General features: G+C 42.3%; 1 protein-coding gene across 2 annotated transcripts in view; it reads right to left on the reverse strand.

The window, feature by feature from the left end:
- Window positions 1-111: 111 nt before the first annotated feature.
- Window positions 112-15672, reverse strand: part of IQUB (IQ motif and ubiquitin domain containing) — a 58599-nt gene continuing 43038 nt past the window's right edge. The window contains exons 11-13 of one of the 2 annotated variants that reach the window (XM_038406732.2): window positions 9207-9455; window positions 3234-3419; window positions 112-1066 (exon numbers count right to left, since the gene is read on the reverse strand). In XM_038406732.2, the coding sequence (XP_038262660.1) occupies window positions 899-1066; window positions 3234-3419; window positions 9207-9455 (603 nt within the window). In that variant the 3' untranslated portion in view covers window positions 112-898. The remainder of the gene's footprint in view (window positions 1067-3233; window positions 3420-9206; window positions 9456-15672) is intronic. The other variant, XM_043495845.1, reaches the window with a different exon arrangement.

The following is a 15672-nucleotide window of genomic DNA, read 5'->3' on the forward strand; positions in this document are numbered from 1 at the left end:
GTGCCTCTACTTCACCATAGGCAATTATACTAGTCAAAGCAGTAAGTCCTTGGGGACTGGGGCCAAAGAAATGGCTAATATAGTGGTTTGAAACAACTGAAAGAACTTCTGAACAATTTTATGTAACTTTTTATTGAATTTATGTAATAGAAATACAAAGGAAAAAATGACATAAGTAAACATATTTAAGGGAGAAAATTTACTCCTGCTGTTACTTCAGATGAGTTAACTAAGAGATTAACATGTCCCAAACAATCTATTTTTGGTATTACAAAATACAGACACAATTTTACAAACACTGACATATGAGTAGTTCCATTAAGCTCACTGGGACTACTCCCACATGTGTTAAGTTATTCCTGCGCACAAATTTTTGCAAGATAAAGGGCCTATATTTGGACAGGTAACGAAATCTGTAGATGAATGTGGATTATGGTTTTTTTTAACCAAAAGGCCTCACTTGTTTAAAATACAGAAGAAATGAATTAAAATATTATAAAAAGGTTTTAGTAGTATAATATTGTTTAAAATAGAAATTGTGTATAAAGGAAATTCTCTAAATCTCCTCTATTTATATTGCAGTAGCAGTAGACACTTAAGGATACAAGAAGACAACCTCAGGTTTGAAGAGCTCATGGAATGATTATGATAAATTTTACAAACTGTATTATAAAAATGTTTTGTTTTGTGTTTAGAAACTTAACACACTTGCAGTAACAGAACAATAAATGCAATTATTACAATAAGTGGTCAGAATCGGAGCATTGGATCTTTGGAAGTTTATCTAGATATGTCCCCAGAGTACAATTAATCTATAGATGAAACAGGACAATTCTTTACTCCAATTAAGTTAGTCATGTTAATCAATAATTCAGATTACAGCTTTATGTCTGAAGAGTTATGCTTTTGAACCAGTGGGGATAGGCTTAGTTATTAACAATTCATTTGTGTGAGCCAAATCATCACCTTTAGGCAAAAATGATGCCATTTCTGGAATCTGAGAAAAATAGTTCTTTGCTAGGATATGTTTGTGCTTTATCCTGTGAATGAATACCATTTCATATGCCTGAAAGGTAAGAAAATCCAAATTTTATTAAATGCAATCAAAATTTCTTATCTATATGTTGCTATATATCCAGCATAGTATAAACACTGCACTAGTGAACTACAAACTGTTTAACAAACCAAATCATAACATTCAAATCCAGACATCTTACTTAATGCAGTAAGATATAACAGAACGTAGTCCTGTACAGCAGTCTTTTAAGGCCTCCTGTGAAGTGATGACTGCTTTAAACTCCTATTAAATCATTCAGCATCTCCCCAGACTAGGTCTCTCTCCATTTTCTTATTATCTTTTGAGTAATGTGAATTTATTTTTTATTTTAAAATTTTGAAAATCAAGAGGAGACTGGCAACGCTTAAACTTGTGTTTCTAAGATATGTAAGGGAACTGTACCTTAATTGGTACAGACTGATGCTTTTATAAATGCTCATCAGGGCATACCATTTAAAACTATTTTGTACCATTTTATGCAGCCTTGGTTTTGATCCAGTGTTCTATTTATAGAAGTTCAATCAATTACCCAACATTCTGCAAGGTAGAAATGTCTGCAAAATACAGTATTTTTAAAATACAGTATATTTAATTTGATACTATAATAATTTAGATTAAATACACCAGGGGTGTTGTGGGTTAATTGAAGCAGGCCTGGAATTTCAGACTGCAGCTCAATCCAGAAGTGTTGTTAATGAAGTCACTTTCACAGACCTTAATAAATTTCTGGTGATTTAGCAATCCACACAATCATAAACAAATTAACTGTGATATTAAATGCAATGTTAGTCTCTTGGTCTCCCTACTCTCATCATTAGTAGCATGGATAGCTATTAGAAGGGAAATGTTTAAACTTTTAAAATTGAAATTAAGTAAAAAATCACATTTTGGGTGAGGTTAACTTTCATTTTAAACACACCCAAATTTAGGGCCTCAGCTGGTAGAGAATGTTCCTTTGTCTAATGATGTCAAGATTTGGTACAGTCAGACCAGATAGCCACACAATCAAAACCTTTGCCTGCCAAGCAGAGGGCAAGAGGGATAATGTCAGTTATATAAACACCAATATGCACAAAGGAGTAACTGAGATCCCAATTGCCAGAGCAGCCTTGTTGATTTAATGCAGGAGTGAGGACTCAATGAAGGAACTCATAGATTCCAATTTAAAATTTATTTTAGCTTTTAAAAAGTAATGCTCACAAAAAGGTGTCAGAGTGAAACCCAAGCTGGGTGTGCACAGGAAAAAAAGTATATCTTGGGCGCTGGCAGCACAAGTTTCCACAACACTTTCCTCCAATTTGCTTCTCTGAAAGGCTAACTTCTAGGGATGAGAGGATAGTTCATTTTCTATGCCCATTTAATCCTCCTGTTCTCTGGTGAGACTTCCAAGAAGGATGCTAACTGGTGCTGAGATGGTGCTTCATGATATGGTCATGTGCCACTAAGAACTGAACTGGCCACCAAACAGCCACTACATGGCAATGACCTTAGGTCACTACCAACTAAATCAGTAGCCTAGAGAAGAAATACTGTAGCCCATTTTACCTGATGCATCTAGTTCAAGTAATCTGAGTTTTGGAATACTAAATATTCCACTGTATTAAGTCCAGGTTCCTCAGAGTGGGACCTCTGCCAGGCTACTGCATCTTTAGATAGAGGACTTTTCTTTTGACAAAACATGTAACAGTTTCAAGGATTTCCTTAAATTCTTTTAATTTAATTTATCTTTACTAACAGAGAATAGCAGATTTTGTGACATCATCAACTCGGAGCAGCACATAAGCTTTTATAGTCTAATTGCAGGTGACTATCTATCAAATAAGTACAGGTTTCAGAGTAGCAGCCGTGTTAGTCTGTATTTGCAAAAAGAAAAGGAGTACTTGTGGCACCTTAGAGACTAACTAATAAATTTGTTAGTCTCTAAGGTGCCACAAGTACTCCTTTTCTTTAATCAAATAAGTGTTAGTGACACTTAAATGTCATACTTCTGAAAAAGCAGATGTGGACAAGCTTACTAAGATCTCAACAAAAGCGTAGTCATTATTTACAGGACTATTTTTATGAAGCAGTTATAATGGGCCAATTGAGATGCAGAGGGTCTAAGTGCAAAATTTTAGTCACAAGATTCTAATAAAATGCAAAATATAAGAAGAAAAATTGCATTCGTCCATTTTACCTCTTGAAGGTTATGCAGCTTAAGATGTGCTTTTGCCTCATCTTTAGTGAGGAGGACCGTGTTCCATGGAGACCATTCACAGTGCTTATCCCATCTGATCATAACCAAATCATAGAGATCATCCCAGGCGCTAAGAGCTGACTGACAACCCCAAATGTTCTCCACCACGTACTGTAGATCTTTTTGCTGTAATTGAAAGCAGGTTGAGAAGAATAAAGCATGCTTAATTCTACCAGTAAAGTCACCTTCCCTATCCACCACTTAGGAAATGCTTTGAATTAGAATTCTTTTGTGTACATGCCACAGAATAATTTTGGGTAGAGAATGGTGAACATTTGAGTCATCTAGCCTACCCTACTACAGTGTTGTGTGGCAGGGTTGATTTAATTCTTTTTAGATCATCCCTAAAAATCAGATTCTAATTTACTCTGGATTATTTCTGCTGATGGCAATTCTATATTTTGTGTTTGACAGGTTGCTTAATTTCTTATCATTTTAAATTATGTATTTAATTTGCTTATATCTAATCTACATTTTCTCTGCTTCTTTGTATGCTCATCCCTACTTGTTTGGTCCCTGCTCATTAATAAATATAACTGATCCTTGTCCTTTATATTTGTATTTTAGAGTTTACAATTAGTTTAAAATTGAATAAGTAAATTATGGTACCGTGCTATGTTACTGAAGTCAAATTCAGCATGCAGCTAGAATAACCTGGGTGGAAGGATTGGGAGTGGTCAAAACACAGGTAACCCAGAATGCACAATATCAAGAGGCTCATCCCCAGGATAAGCATGACAGGCTTTGCACTTCTCCCTTCCCACCCTCTTCTTCTATCCTACAAAGAGTTAATTATTGTGTAGTGATATTGTTACTCATTCTCCCTCATGGGATTGTGACATCCTGTGATGGTGCTGCAGGATTTAAAAATAGCTAGTGGTTGGCCGGCTTGTACTGTCAGTTCTGTATATACAGGCCTTAAATCTGATATTTTTCCCCCTCTAAAGTCATGATTCACCCATACTCATCTCACTTTGTTTCATTTATTACTAGTCATCTGAAATCACTACTAAGTTTTTTTTAAAATGGTCTGTGAAGCAAAAAATGGTTTGGGACCATAGTTAATGTTGAACTTTGGCAAGCTTTTCTGTAATACTCCTGTGACGTTCCCCTCTGGTGTTATCTGGACAGGTGATCTGCTAGGTCACTCCAATCCTTGATTCTGGGAGCCAGTGTTACCCTGCTCTGCTGTGAGAACCCCCAATCCTGGGCTGTTCACGCACAGCCTCTAGCATATAAGATGCTCCTTGGACTCTGCAACCGAATGACACTAGCCAGTATCTCTGGTCCCAGACACAACCCTAGGAACCTCTGTCTTACAGTGTCCAGTTATGCCTGCTGGACACAGCAAGCTTTTATGAGTTTGTCAATTTAACAAAGAAATTGATATGTACCAGGCTTGTTATCCCAAGGGGAGCCTCTGGTTCAGCTGTGACCTGCTAGCAGCTAACAACCTGGCCAGTTCTCTCCCTGGCAGGCTTTACATCCCCATCCCTTCCTGATGTGGTGTTGCCTTCAGCTGCAGTGCAGGAGTTGGTCTCCACCACCCTCCCACCTGGAAGCATGTGGCTTCCCCCAGCTGCAGAAGAATCAAGGAGACTCTCTCCTTGGCAGTTCCTGAGACCTTACCCTTTCCCTCGAGGGTCCCAGCATAACACTCCTTCCTGCTACAGGCAAATACTTTAACCTGAGCTACACGGAAAAAATCATTACTAAGGAGCAGGTCGACTAGGAGGTGTTCCATTACCCCCACAGTCAAAACACTTTCCAGACCTTCCCAAACCATATGAATGTAGGTGGGAGAGAGAGGAAGAGCATGGCAGTCTCCTTTTTTTATCATGTCCTTTCTTCCCTCTTGGCTTTGCTCCCTACCCCTCCCACCCCCCTTCAGAGTCAGTTGAGCATTACCTCATTGCAGTCCCAAACAAGCGGAGGGGGGTGACTCACTCAAGAGTACAACAGATCCTTTTATTGCTACCTACACCAGCATCCTTTGTTCCTGAGAGTCTGGGGTGGGTTTGTCCTATACCTGTACTGAGGAGGTGTGAACTACCTCTCTGCTCTTGAAGAGTTTTTGCCTGGGCTTATTTTAAGCTATGAGGATACATTTTCAGGCTCATAACTACATACATGAAATTATAACCTATAACATTACTATACATTACTGTAACAACAATGCTTAGGGCATCATGAGCCTTCCGAAGACACCCACCATGACATCCATTGCATTGGATACCACACAATCATTTTACAACTGGCTCTGTGGATATGGAGAAAGCGGTGGATGTGATATATCTTGACTTTAGCAAAACTTTTGATATGGTCTCCCACAATATTCTTGCCAGCAAGTTAAAAAAGTAGGGATTGGATGAATAGACTATAAGTGGATAGAAAGCTGGCTAGATTGTCGGGCTCAACAGGTAGTGATCAATGGCTTGATGTCTAGTTGGCAGCCAGTATTACACGGAGTGCCCTAGGGGTCATTCCTGGGGCTGGTTTTGTTCAACATCTTTATTAATGATCTGGATGATGGGATGAATTGCACCCTCAGCAAGTTCGCAGATGACACTAAGCTGGGGGGGAGAGGTAGATATGCTGGAGGGTAGGGATAGGGTCCAGAGTGACCTAGACAAATTGGATGATTGGGCCAAAAGAAATCTGATGAGGTTCAACAAGGATAAGTGCAGATTCCTGCACTTAGGAAGGAAGAATCACATGCACCACTGCAGGCTGGGGACCAACTGGCTAAGCAGCAGTTCTGCAGAAGAGGACTGGGGATTACAGTGGATGAGAAGCTGGATATGAGTCAGCAGTGTGCCTTTGTTGCCAAGAAGGCCAACGGCACATTGGGCTGTATTAATAGGAGCACTGCCAGCAGATCAAGGGAAGTGATTATTCCCTTCTATTCAGCACTGGTGAGGCCACATCTGGAGTATTGTGTCCAGTTTTGGTCCCCCCACTATAGAAGGGATGTGGACAAATTGGAGAGAGTCCAGCTGAGGGTAACAAAAGTGATTAGGGGGCTGGGCACATGACTTACTAGGAGAGGATGAGGGAACTGGGCTTATTTAGTCTGCAGAAGAGAAGAGTGATGGGGGATTTGATAGACCCTTCAAATACCTGAAAGGGGCTTCCAAAGAGGATGGAGCTAGGCTATTCTCAGTGGTGGCAGATGACAGACAAGAAGCAATGATCTCCAGTGGCAGTGGGGGCGGTCTAGGTTGGATATTAGGAAACACTATTTCACTAGGAGGGTGGTGAAGCACTGGTATGGGTTACCAAGTGAGGTGGTAGAATCTTCATCCTTAGATGAAGCCCTTCACAAAGCCCTGGCTGGGGTGATTTATTTGGTGTTGGTCCTACTTTGAGCAGGGGATTGGACTAGATGATCTTCTGAGGTCTCCTCCAACCCTAATATTCTATTATCCTAACATGGGGATACTGGGTGTTCCCACGAGGTACAGAGTGTCACAAATCCATCACCAAGTTTGCTCTGCATTGGAGTAATGGAAAAATGAAAGGAAGGATTTAGTCAAAAGGATTCTTTACTAGGCCAACAGACTTTGAGATAAGGCTTCTTCCATATCAAGCACTTGAAGTAGATCCTTTTCCCCTTCTCCCAAAAGAGGGGTATTTGATGTTGAAGAAAAATCATTCTGGTTATGGTGGAAAAGTTTGATCTGACAGGATGGTTTTGCTGTATTTCCTAAAGGTGGTCAGACTATGGATTAATCTACATCTTCTTTAGAAGTCCATTCTACAGCTGTATCCTCTCAAAAGATTGCTTTGACCTCTACTCTGAAATGCTTTGTGATTTTCATTGTCCCAAAGAAGTGCAACTGCCTTGGTGGCTCACAGATGGAAATTCAATCTTGAATGTAGCTAGGACCTAACCCATTAATTGCTTTGAAGATTAAGATCAAGACCTTAAACTGGCAGTGGAAGTTGACTGAACCATAACCAGAATTATTTTTCACATTGGAAGAATTTTGATGTGTTCATCAAGCCGAAACCAAGGGAAGTGGACAGCCACATTTTGTACCAGCTAGAATTCTTTCCACTGGTTTAGCATTAAGCTTCAGACCAACAATGTATAGAAATCCAGTCTCAAGGTGACAAATACATCAATCACCTTGCCCAGGTCCTTTTCCAGTAGGAAGGGTTGAAGTTTCTTATCAAGCTTGCAACGAAAGATAAGTGCAGGTCTTTTTAGTTTCTAAAATAAATAGGATGCTCTCATCTATCCTGGCATTAGAGGGAGATAAGCTGGTGTTTTCCCCCTCCTCAGCCCCCTTTGGAAATTTGGATGCTTCTGGAGATTCTCTGGCTAATCAGATTTGTTCAGGTAATAAGACTCATTGTTATCCTCACCATCTCCTTGATGCATGTTCAGAATACTAAACGAACCTGGGTGGCAGCTGCATAAGTAGTACTAGAGGAAGCACAGACTCCACAGTGGCATCTGTGTATATGAAGTTCCCAAGGCTGGGCTGCCATCACCAGCTGAGGTGAGCTCCTTGCTGTCAGTCATTAAAAAAGAAGTAATGAGTGGGGGCATTTAGTGGCCACCAGTGTTCCAGGCAGAGGTAGGCACGGACCTGCCTGTTATTGCTTGTCAGCCTAAGACTTTAGCTGGGGAAATTCCACTAGTCACATGCATGAAGCAGAGATCCAAGAGTGAGAATTTGTCATAGGGCTTTGGAGAACAGCCAAATTTTAAGGCAAGCAGTAATTTAGTGTCAATACAAAGAATAAAAACAATCTCCTAAACAGGAAAAGTACTTAAGAACAAACAGAATCTGTATAATCTATTTACTTGTATAATATTTCTTAACATAGGCATGGATAATAGTAGAAGCCTAATCCTCTTCTATTATAGTTTTTTTTTTTTTTTGGTAAAGCACTATAATAAGATATGAAATATGTTTTACACACTGAAAATAGTCAAAAAGTGTTCTTCTATTGTTGATACTGTAGTTTCTTAGTGCCAATCCCATGAGAAAGCTCTGCTAATCTTGGGCTTTTGGATTACTTTAGATAAACTGTGCTTTGAGAGTACCTAATAATTTAACTGAATTGAAATAATAATAATTTAACTGAAAACTAAGATTTTTTTTTAAAAAAAGGTTAAGTGTGTGTGAATGAGGAGGTTGTTCCAAATGTTAACATATTCATTGATTAATCACATAATTGCCAAGAATTAGAGAAGATACTAAACAGTTTAGAAAAATGAAACTAACTTTAGTAAATCTTAATTCTAACAAATACTTGCAAAATAAAAAAAAAATCCAGAAACCTCTAGATACAAATCTAGTAACTGTAAGATTGAAGGCTCAAAACTGGACTTCTCTGCTTTTTCCTTCCTCAAAAACTCAATGCAAGACTTTAGTAATTTTAATAAAATAAATAAATAATAATAAATAAATAAGGATCTCAAAGTGCTTAACAAATATTAATTCTCAGAACACCATTACAAATTATCCTTATTTTATAAATGATACAGTGGCTCAGTAAGGTTAAGTAACTTTCTTGGCATTACAGAGGCAGTCTGTTGCAGAACTAAGAATAAATTCAGATCTCCTGACTCCTGGTCCTGTTCTTAGATCCTCCTTCCTCTTTCCTGTTTTTATTATTTTACATTCACTTTTGAAAGTCTAACCATACTTTAAGATACTAAGAGCAACTCTGTTTCTTCATGTTCATTTATTCGAGAGAGAACCATTTGTTCCATATCGTAGGAAGAAACGTATGTACTTTTTGGTTATCACTGTCTAAAATTAGAACTACCACCCTATGTAACAACTTAGACCAGTTGCCATTAGCATCAGTGATATATACACAAAAACAGGAAAAAATGGTGCTCGACACAAACACATTAATATTCACTATCAGCACTATCCTTTCACGCAGTACCTGAACTATATAAGCGATTTTAGCACCATCCTGGTAATCAGCTTCAGATTTTCTGAGATTTTTTAGCATAAGCTTGTATTTCAAAAAGGCTTCTCGACGCCGGGCCTCATTATCGAGCTTGCAACAACGGCGACACCTGCCAACAGTGCGTGAATTAGCAGGCACAGAGAATTCAGTAGAGGGCAAGTAGCACTTGCAACCACGACAGAAGTAAATGTTTTTATAAAGCTTTAATGGATCTGGTGGAACCTGCAGAAGGATGACAAAGAAAGATGCTCTAATATAGATAGATAGATAGATTAGATGATAGATATAGATATATATAGGACTGAATGTCTTCCTATTAAATGAGGTTTTAACATTACCAAGAACATATAATGCCTTACAGTACACAATATACCTATTGCCTAATTTTGCTAAGGGTTTACACGGAACTTGATGGCTTTTCTCTGTCTGTACATAGTGCAATAACTTTTGAATGCCGCATCTGATCAATTCCCAAGTCTCAGAGAATGTTCTAGACATCACTGGCCAATATCCTATTGATACGGGGGAGAATCAGACAATCTAAATGGGAAAAATGGGGGACACATGGAGGCCTGCCACCTGATTAGCCCAGTCATAGCTTAATTGTCTATAGATCAAAAAACTGATTGATGCCACCCATTAACATCTTCCAATAACATCTCTATCTCATTTCTGCCTATCCTCCCAATAGTTTAAAGTATTGACACCTTGAATGACTTATCTCATAAACAAAAAGATTAATAAGAGGAAGAGAACAATAGGGGGCACTGGAGAATGCATGTGTACACATGGCATAGGGACTGGGGGGTGGAGAGAAATGGGAACCCTGGTATAGAAGAGTGGAGGGAAAGGGAAGACACAGAACCCTTGATGCAGGACAGACTGGGGAATCCAGGCATGCGGCAGAGGACAGAATGAAGAGCACATAGAGCTCCAGGCATGAAAAGGTGAAGTTGCAGGGAGTCCCCAAAATAGATGGAGATGGGAGAGTGGCACAAGGGAGCTTGTTGGGTGGAATGGAGGAATGCAAGGAGCCTTTGGAGTTTGCAATAAGCTCGGCCCACACAAGCGACTAAGTGTGCAACATTAATATTAAATATGCCTTTAAGTTTCAAAAGTCACAATACTTATCTGAAATTTTAAAAAAATCAGTTTAGCTATTTTTAAACATCTTTTGCTCTTATTTTATTTATTAAAAATATTTAAAGAATAAAACAACTGATTTTGTAGGAATAGATTAAGACCTCAGCTATTATGGTCCAAAGCAGGGGTGAGGGCCACATCTGGGTGTGGAAATTATATGCAGGGCCATGAATATAGGGCTGGGGCAGGGGGTTAGGATGTGAGAGGGAGTGCAGGATGTGGCAGGGAGCTCAGAGCAGGGGGTTGAGGTGTAGGAGGGGGTGCAGAAGATATGCAGCAGGGGGCTCAGAGCAGGCGGTTGGGGTGCAGGAGGGGGTGTGGAGTGCGGGAGGGGGCTCAGGACAGGGGGTTGGGGTGTGGCAGGGGGCTCAAGGCAGGGTGTTAGGGGGCTCAAGATAGGGGGCTGGGGTGCAGGAGGGGTGCAGGGTGCAGGAGGGGGCTCAGGGCAGGGGGCTGGGTGCAAAAGGGGGTGCGGAGAGCAGGAAGGGGCTCAGGGCAGGCGGCTGGGGTGAAGAAGAGGTGCGTCAGGGGGTTCAAGGCAGAGGGTTGGGGGGCTTAGGTTGGGGGTTGAGGTGTGGGGTGCACGAGGGGTTCAGGGTGCAGGCGCCAGGATGACACTGCTTACCTTGAGTGGCTCCTGGATGGCAGTGGCGCGCAGCAGGGCTAAGGCAGGCTCCCTGCCTGCCCTGGCCCCGTGCTGCTCTCACAAGTGGCCAGCATGTCCAGCAGTGGCTCCTGGGGGTGGGGTGGGGCAGGCGGGTATCACCCCCGAAGCTCCCATTGGCCTGTTTTCCCATTCCTGGCCAATGGGAGCTGCGGGGCTGGTGGTGTCTGCAGCTGAGGGCTCCCAGGGGCTGCAGGGATGTGGTGCTGGCTGCTTCTGGGAACGGAGCGGGGCCAAGGCAGGCAGGGAGCCTGCCTTAGCCCCGTTGCGCCATGGGGCTGGCAATCCTGTGAGATGGACTGAAAGCCCTGACGGGCCAGATCTGGCCTGTGGGCTGTAGTTTGCCCTCCTTGGTCCAAAGCAATTACTACCAATTGTATGCAAACAGATATTAAGCAACTGTAGAAATACAACTGAATGGGGAAAAACAGCAAAACAAGACAGCTGTAAATCACCATGTAACCTATCAAATGCAATGTGTCACATGAATCAAAAGATAAAAGCTAAGATTATGGGCCCCTTAGTATTTTGGCATGTGAAGATTAAATCACAAGGGCTAAATATTCCCCTTTTTATAAAAACATGCAGAGGGGAAGAAAAAAAAAACAGTTACCTACGTCTCCTAACTGTTGTTCTTTGAGATGTTGTTGCTCATGTCCATTCCATTCTAGGTGTGTGCATGTCCACGTGCACAATCGTTGGAGATTTTTGCCTTGGCAGTATCTATGGGTCAACAGTGGCACCCTCTGGAATGCTGTGCTCATGCATTGGTATATTAGGCACTGCTAGCCCTACACCCTCTCAGTTCCTTCTTGCAGAATTCTGACAGAGGGGTAGGAGGACGGATAATGGAATGGACATAAGCAATACATCTCGAAGAACAACAATTACAAAAGGTAGGTAACCATTTTTTTCCTTCAAGCGCTTGCTCATGTCGATTCTATTCTAGATGACTCACAAGCAGTATCCCCAGAGGTGGGCTTGGAGTTCATGATCATTCGGCTTGCAATATTGTTATACTGAAGCCAGCATCATCTCAGGCCTGCTGGGTAAATGTGCAATGAGACATAAACCAGGAAGACCAGGAAGCGGCCCTGCAAATATCCTGGATTGGCACCTGCCTTGACTTACGAAACGGCTTGGTCGTTTCGATGTAGAAGACTAGCACCCTCCTGACGTCCAGAGAGCACAATCTGTGCTCCTCCTCTGACTTATGAGGTTTTGGAAAGAATAAAGGTAAATATATGTCCTGGCCCATATGAAATGGTGAAGCCACCTTGGGCAGGAAAGCCGGGTGCAGACGCAACTGAATCTTGTCCTTGTAGAATGCCGTATAGGGCATCTCCGAGGTAAGAGTGATCTCAGAGACCCTGCGGGCAGATGTTATTGCGACCAGGAATGAAACCTTCCAGGAGTGGGGAGGAAGGGAGCAGGAAGCTAGAGGCTCGAAAGAGGGGCCCATGAGCTGCGACCCCACAAGATTCAGTCCCAAGGAGGAACAGGGTCCCGGACTTGGGAGTAAAGTCACTCCAGGCCCTTTAGAAACCTGACTTATGTCCTGAGTGAAAACTGACCTGCCCTGGAGTGGAGGACGGAAGGCCGAAATGGCAGCCAAGTGGACCTTAATAGATGAAAGAGACAGACCCCGGAACTTGAGATGCAGAAGGTAATCCAGGATCAACTGCAGCAAGGCCTGCTTGTGCTGAACACCTTGGTCTGAGGTCCAGCATGTAAACCGCTTCCATTGGGCCATGTGGGTCACTCCGGTAGAGAGCTTTCCGCTGTCCAACAGGACTTCTTGGACACGGGCCAAACATTCGTGTTCCTCCACATTCAACCATGCATCAGCCAAGCCATCAGATGTAACACTGCCATGTCTTGGTGCAGAAGACTGCCATGGTTTTGGGACAGCAGGTCCTGCCAGAGTGGCAGCTGTAACAGGGCAGCCACCAAGATGTCCAGCAGTGTGTAGAACCAGTGCTGGCATGGCTATGCTGGCACTATGATGATAACCTTTGTCCTGTCCTCTTGATTTTCATGAGGACTCAGTGGATTAATGATACTGCAGGGAAGGCATACATGAGGGCCCCCAACCATGGGAGCAGAAAGGCATCTGACAGGGAACCTCTGTTGATCCTTCAAATCAAGCAGAACACACGGCACTTTCTGTTCTGCCTGGACATAAGCAAGTCTACATGAGGAGACTTCCACCTCTGGAAGATGATGCTGACCATCTCCGGAAAAAGAGATTGTGACACTACACCCCATATTTTTCACAGAAATATTGTTGTAATATGGTTATGGAATAACTATGATGTACTTTATGCAAGATAGGTCATGTGAGATATCATTGAAAAGGTTACAATTTACTGAATGTGATTATCCTATTTGTATGCATGTATCATTTTGGTATCTGAAGTTAGGAATACTATCTATGCATCTATTACAAATGTGTTTACACCTGGGGAACACCCACTGGGCAGAATGCAATCAGTTTAAATGGCTGGCTGGGAAGGGCCACTAGGAAGAACAATAGGTTTTAGAAGAAGCTAATCTCCCACCAGGAAGCCTTCCTGAGGCTGCTGCAAATAGCCTCTGAGTCATGGCTGCTGTAACCCTACAGGGACATGTGACCAAGTCACCTGGTACTGGACTCCATCTTGAAATACAACTGTTTTTTCCACTGACCGGACATGAGGACCAAGCTTAGAGACAAAAGGATTCTCACCATATGCAAAAGCTATTTAAGCCAGGAGAGTGACATCATTATGGTTCTTCACTGACTCCCCACCCAAAGAGATTCTTGGAAATACCTGGTGTACAAGGACTGGACTAGGGGAGAAGGGTTGGACTCAGGCTAGAGGAATTTCTAGGCTGTGAAAGAAATACCTGGGGTTTTTAAGCTACAAGCAAGTGCAGCTGGCCCCTCAAGAATCTTTACAAACTGCCTAAAACAACAATTAGGGTGAGCATTTGCTACTCATATCCAGTCTCTTTAGTATATTAAGCTTAGATTGCATTTTTGTTTACTTGCTAGGTAATCTGCTTTGGTCTGTTTGCTATGCCTTATAATCTTTTGCAGTTAATAAACTTGTTTTTGTTTTATCTAAAACCAGTGTGTGGAAATCATAACTTGTGGCTAGCTGGTGAAATTGTGAGACCGGGAGTGTGTCTGTAGCTTGTCACAGCATTACAGGGTGAGTGGGAGCCCAGGCTAGTGGGTCGGCGGGTTCAGTGGTTCTCCAGTTCCAGGTCGCACTCTGGGAGGAACCTGTCACAGAGACCATTCGTGGGGAGATGAGAAGGTCCTGCTGAGGTGATCTGCTAGCATGTTCTTGGCCCCAGGGAGGTGTGCAGCTATGAGATGAATGACATGTGAACACAGAAGTCCAATAGCTAGAGAGCTTCTTGGCAAAGGAGGCATTTCCAGTAGGGATAAGGAGGTTTTATTACCATTATACAAGGCACTGGTGAGACCTCACCTAGAATACTGTGTGCAGTTCTGGTCTCCCATGTTTAAAAAGGATGAATTCAAACTGGAGCAGGTACAGAGAAGGGCTACTAAGATGATCCGAGGAATGGAAAACTTGTCTTATGAAAGGAGACTTAAGGAGCTTGGCTTGTTTAGCCTAACTAAAAGAAGGTTGAGGGGAGATATGATTGCTCTCTATAAATATATCAGAGGGATAAATACAGGAGAGGGAGAGGAATTATTTAAGCTCAGCACCAATGTGGACACAAGAACAAATGGGTATAAACTGGCCACCAGGAAGTTTAGACTTGAAATTAGATGAAGGTTTCTAACCATCAGAGGAGTGAAGTTTTGGAATAGCCTTCCAAGGGAAGCAGTGGGGGCAAAAGATCTATCTGGTTTTAAGATTCTACTTGATAAGTTTATGGAGGAGATGGTATGATGGGATAATGTGATTTTTGGTAAGTAATTGATCTTTAAATATTCAGGGTAAATAGGACTAATCCCCTGAGATGGGATATTAGATGGATGGGATCTGAGTTACCCAGGAAAGAATTTTCTGTAGTATCTGGCTGGTGAATCTTGCCCATATGCTCAGGGTTTAGCTGATTGCCATATTTGGGGTCGGGAAGGAATTTTCCTCCAGGGCAGATTGGAGAGGCCCTGGAGGTTTTTCGCCTTCCTCTGTAGCATGGGGCATGGGTGACTTGAGGGAGGCTTCTCTGCTCCTTGAAGTCTTTAAACCATGATTTGAGGACTTCAATAGCTCAGACATAGGTGAGGTTTTTCGTAGGAGTGGGTGGGTGAGATTCTGTGGCCTGCGCTGTGCAGGAGGTCAGACTAGATGATCAGAATGGTCCCTTCTGACCTTAGTATCTATGAATCTAAAGGGCTGACGGGCAGGCTCTGTCTTGTTTGTTGATATAGAACATTGAAGCGGTGATGTCTGTCAGGATCTTAACCTCCCTGCCGCTCAGATGGGGCAGAAAATCCTGGCAGGCCAAGAGATCTGCTCTGAGCTCTCTGATTTGTATGTGGAGGGGGCGATCATGACTCGACCAATGTCCTTGCGTACTGAGATCATCCAGATGGGCCCCTCACCCCAGTCCGAGGCATCGGACACCAAGGTCACCAACGGAGATGGGGCCGCAAAGGGGACT

This window comes from Dermochelys coriacea, chromosome 1 (assembly GCF_009764565.3).
Source record: "Dermochelys coriacea isolate rDerCor1 chromosome 1, rDerCor1.pri.v4, whole genome shotgun sequence".
In the NCBI taxonomy this organism is placed as follows: Eukaryota; Metazoa; Chordata; order Testudines; family Dermochelyidae; genus Dermochelys; species Dermochelys coriacea.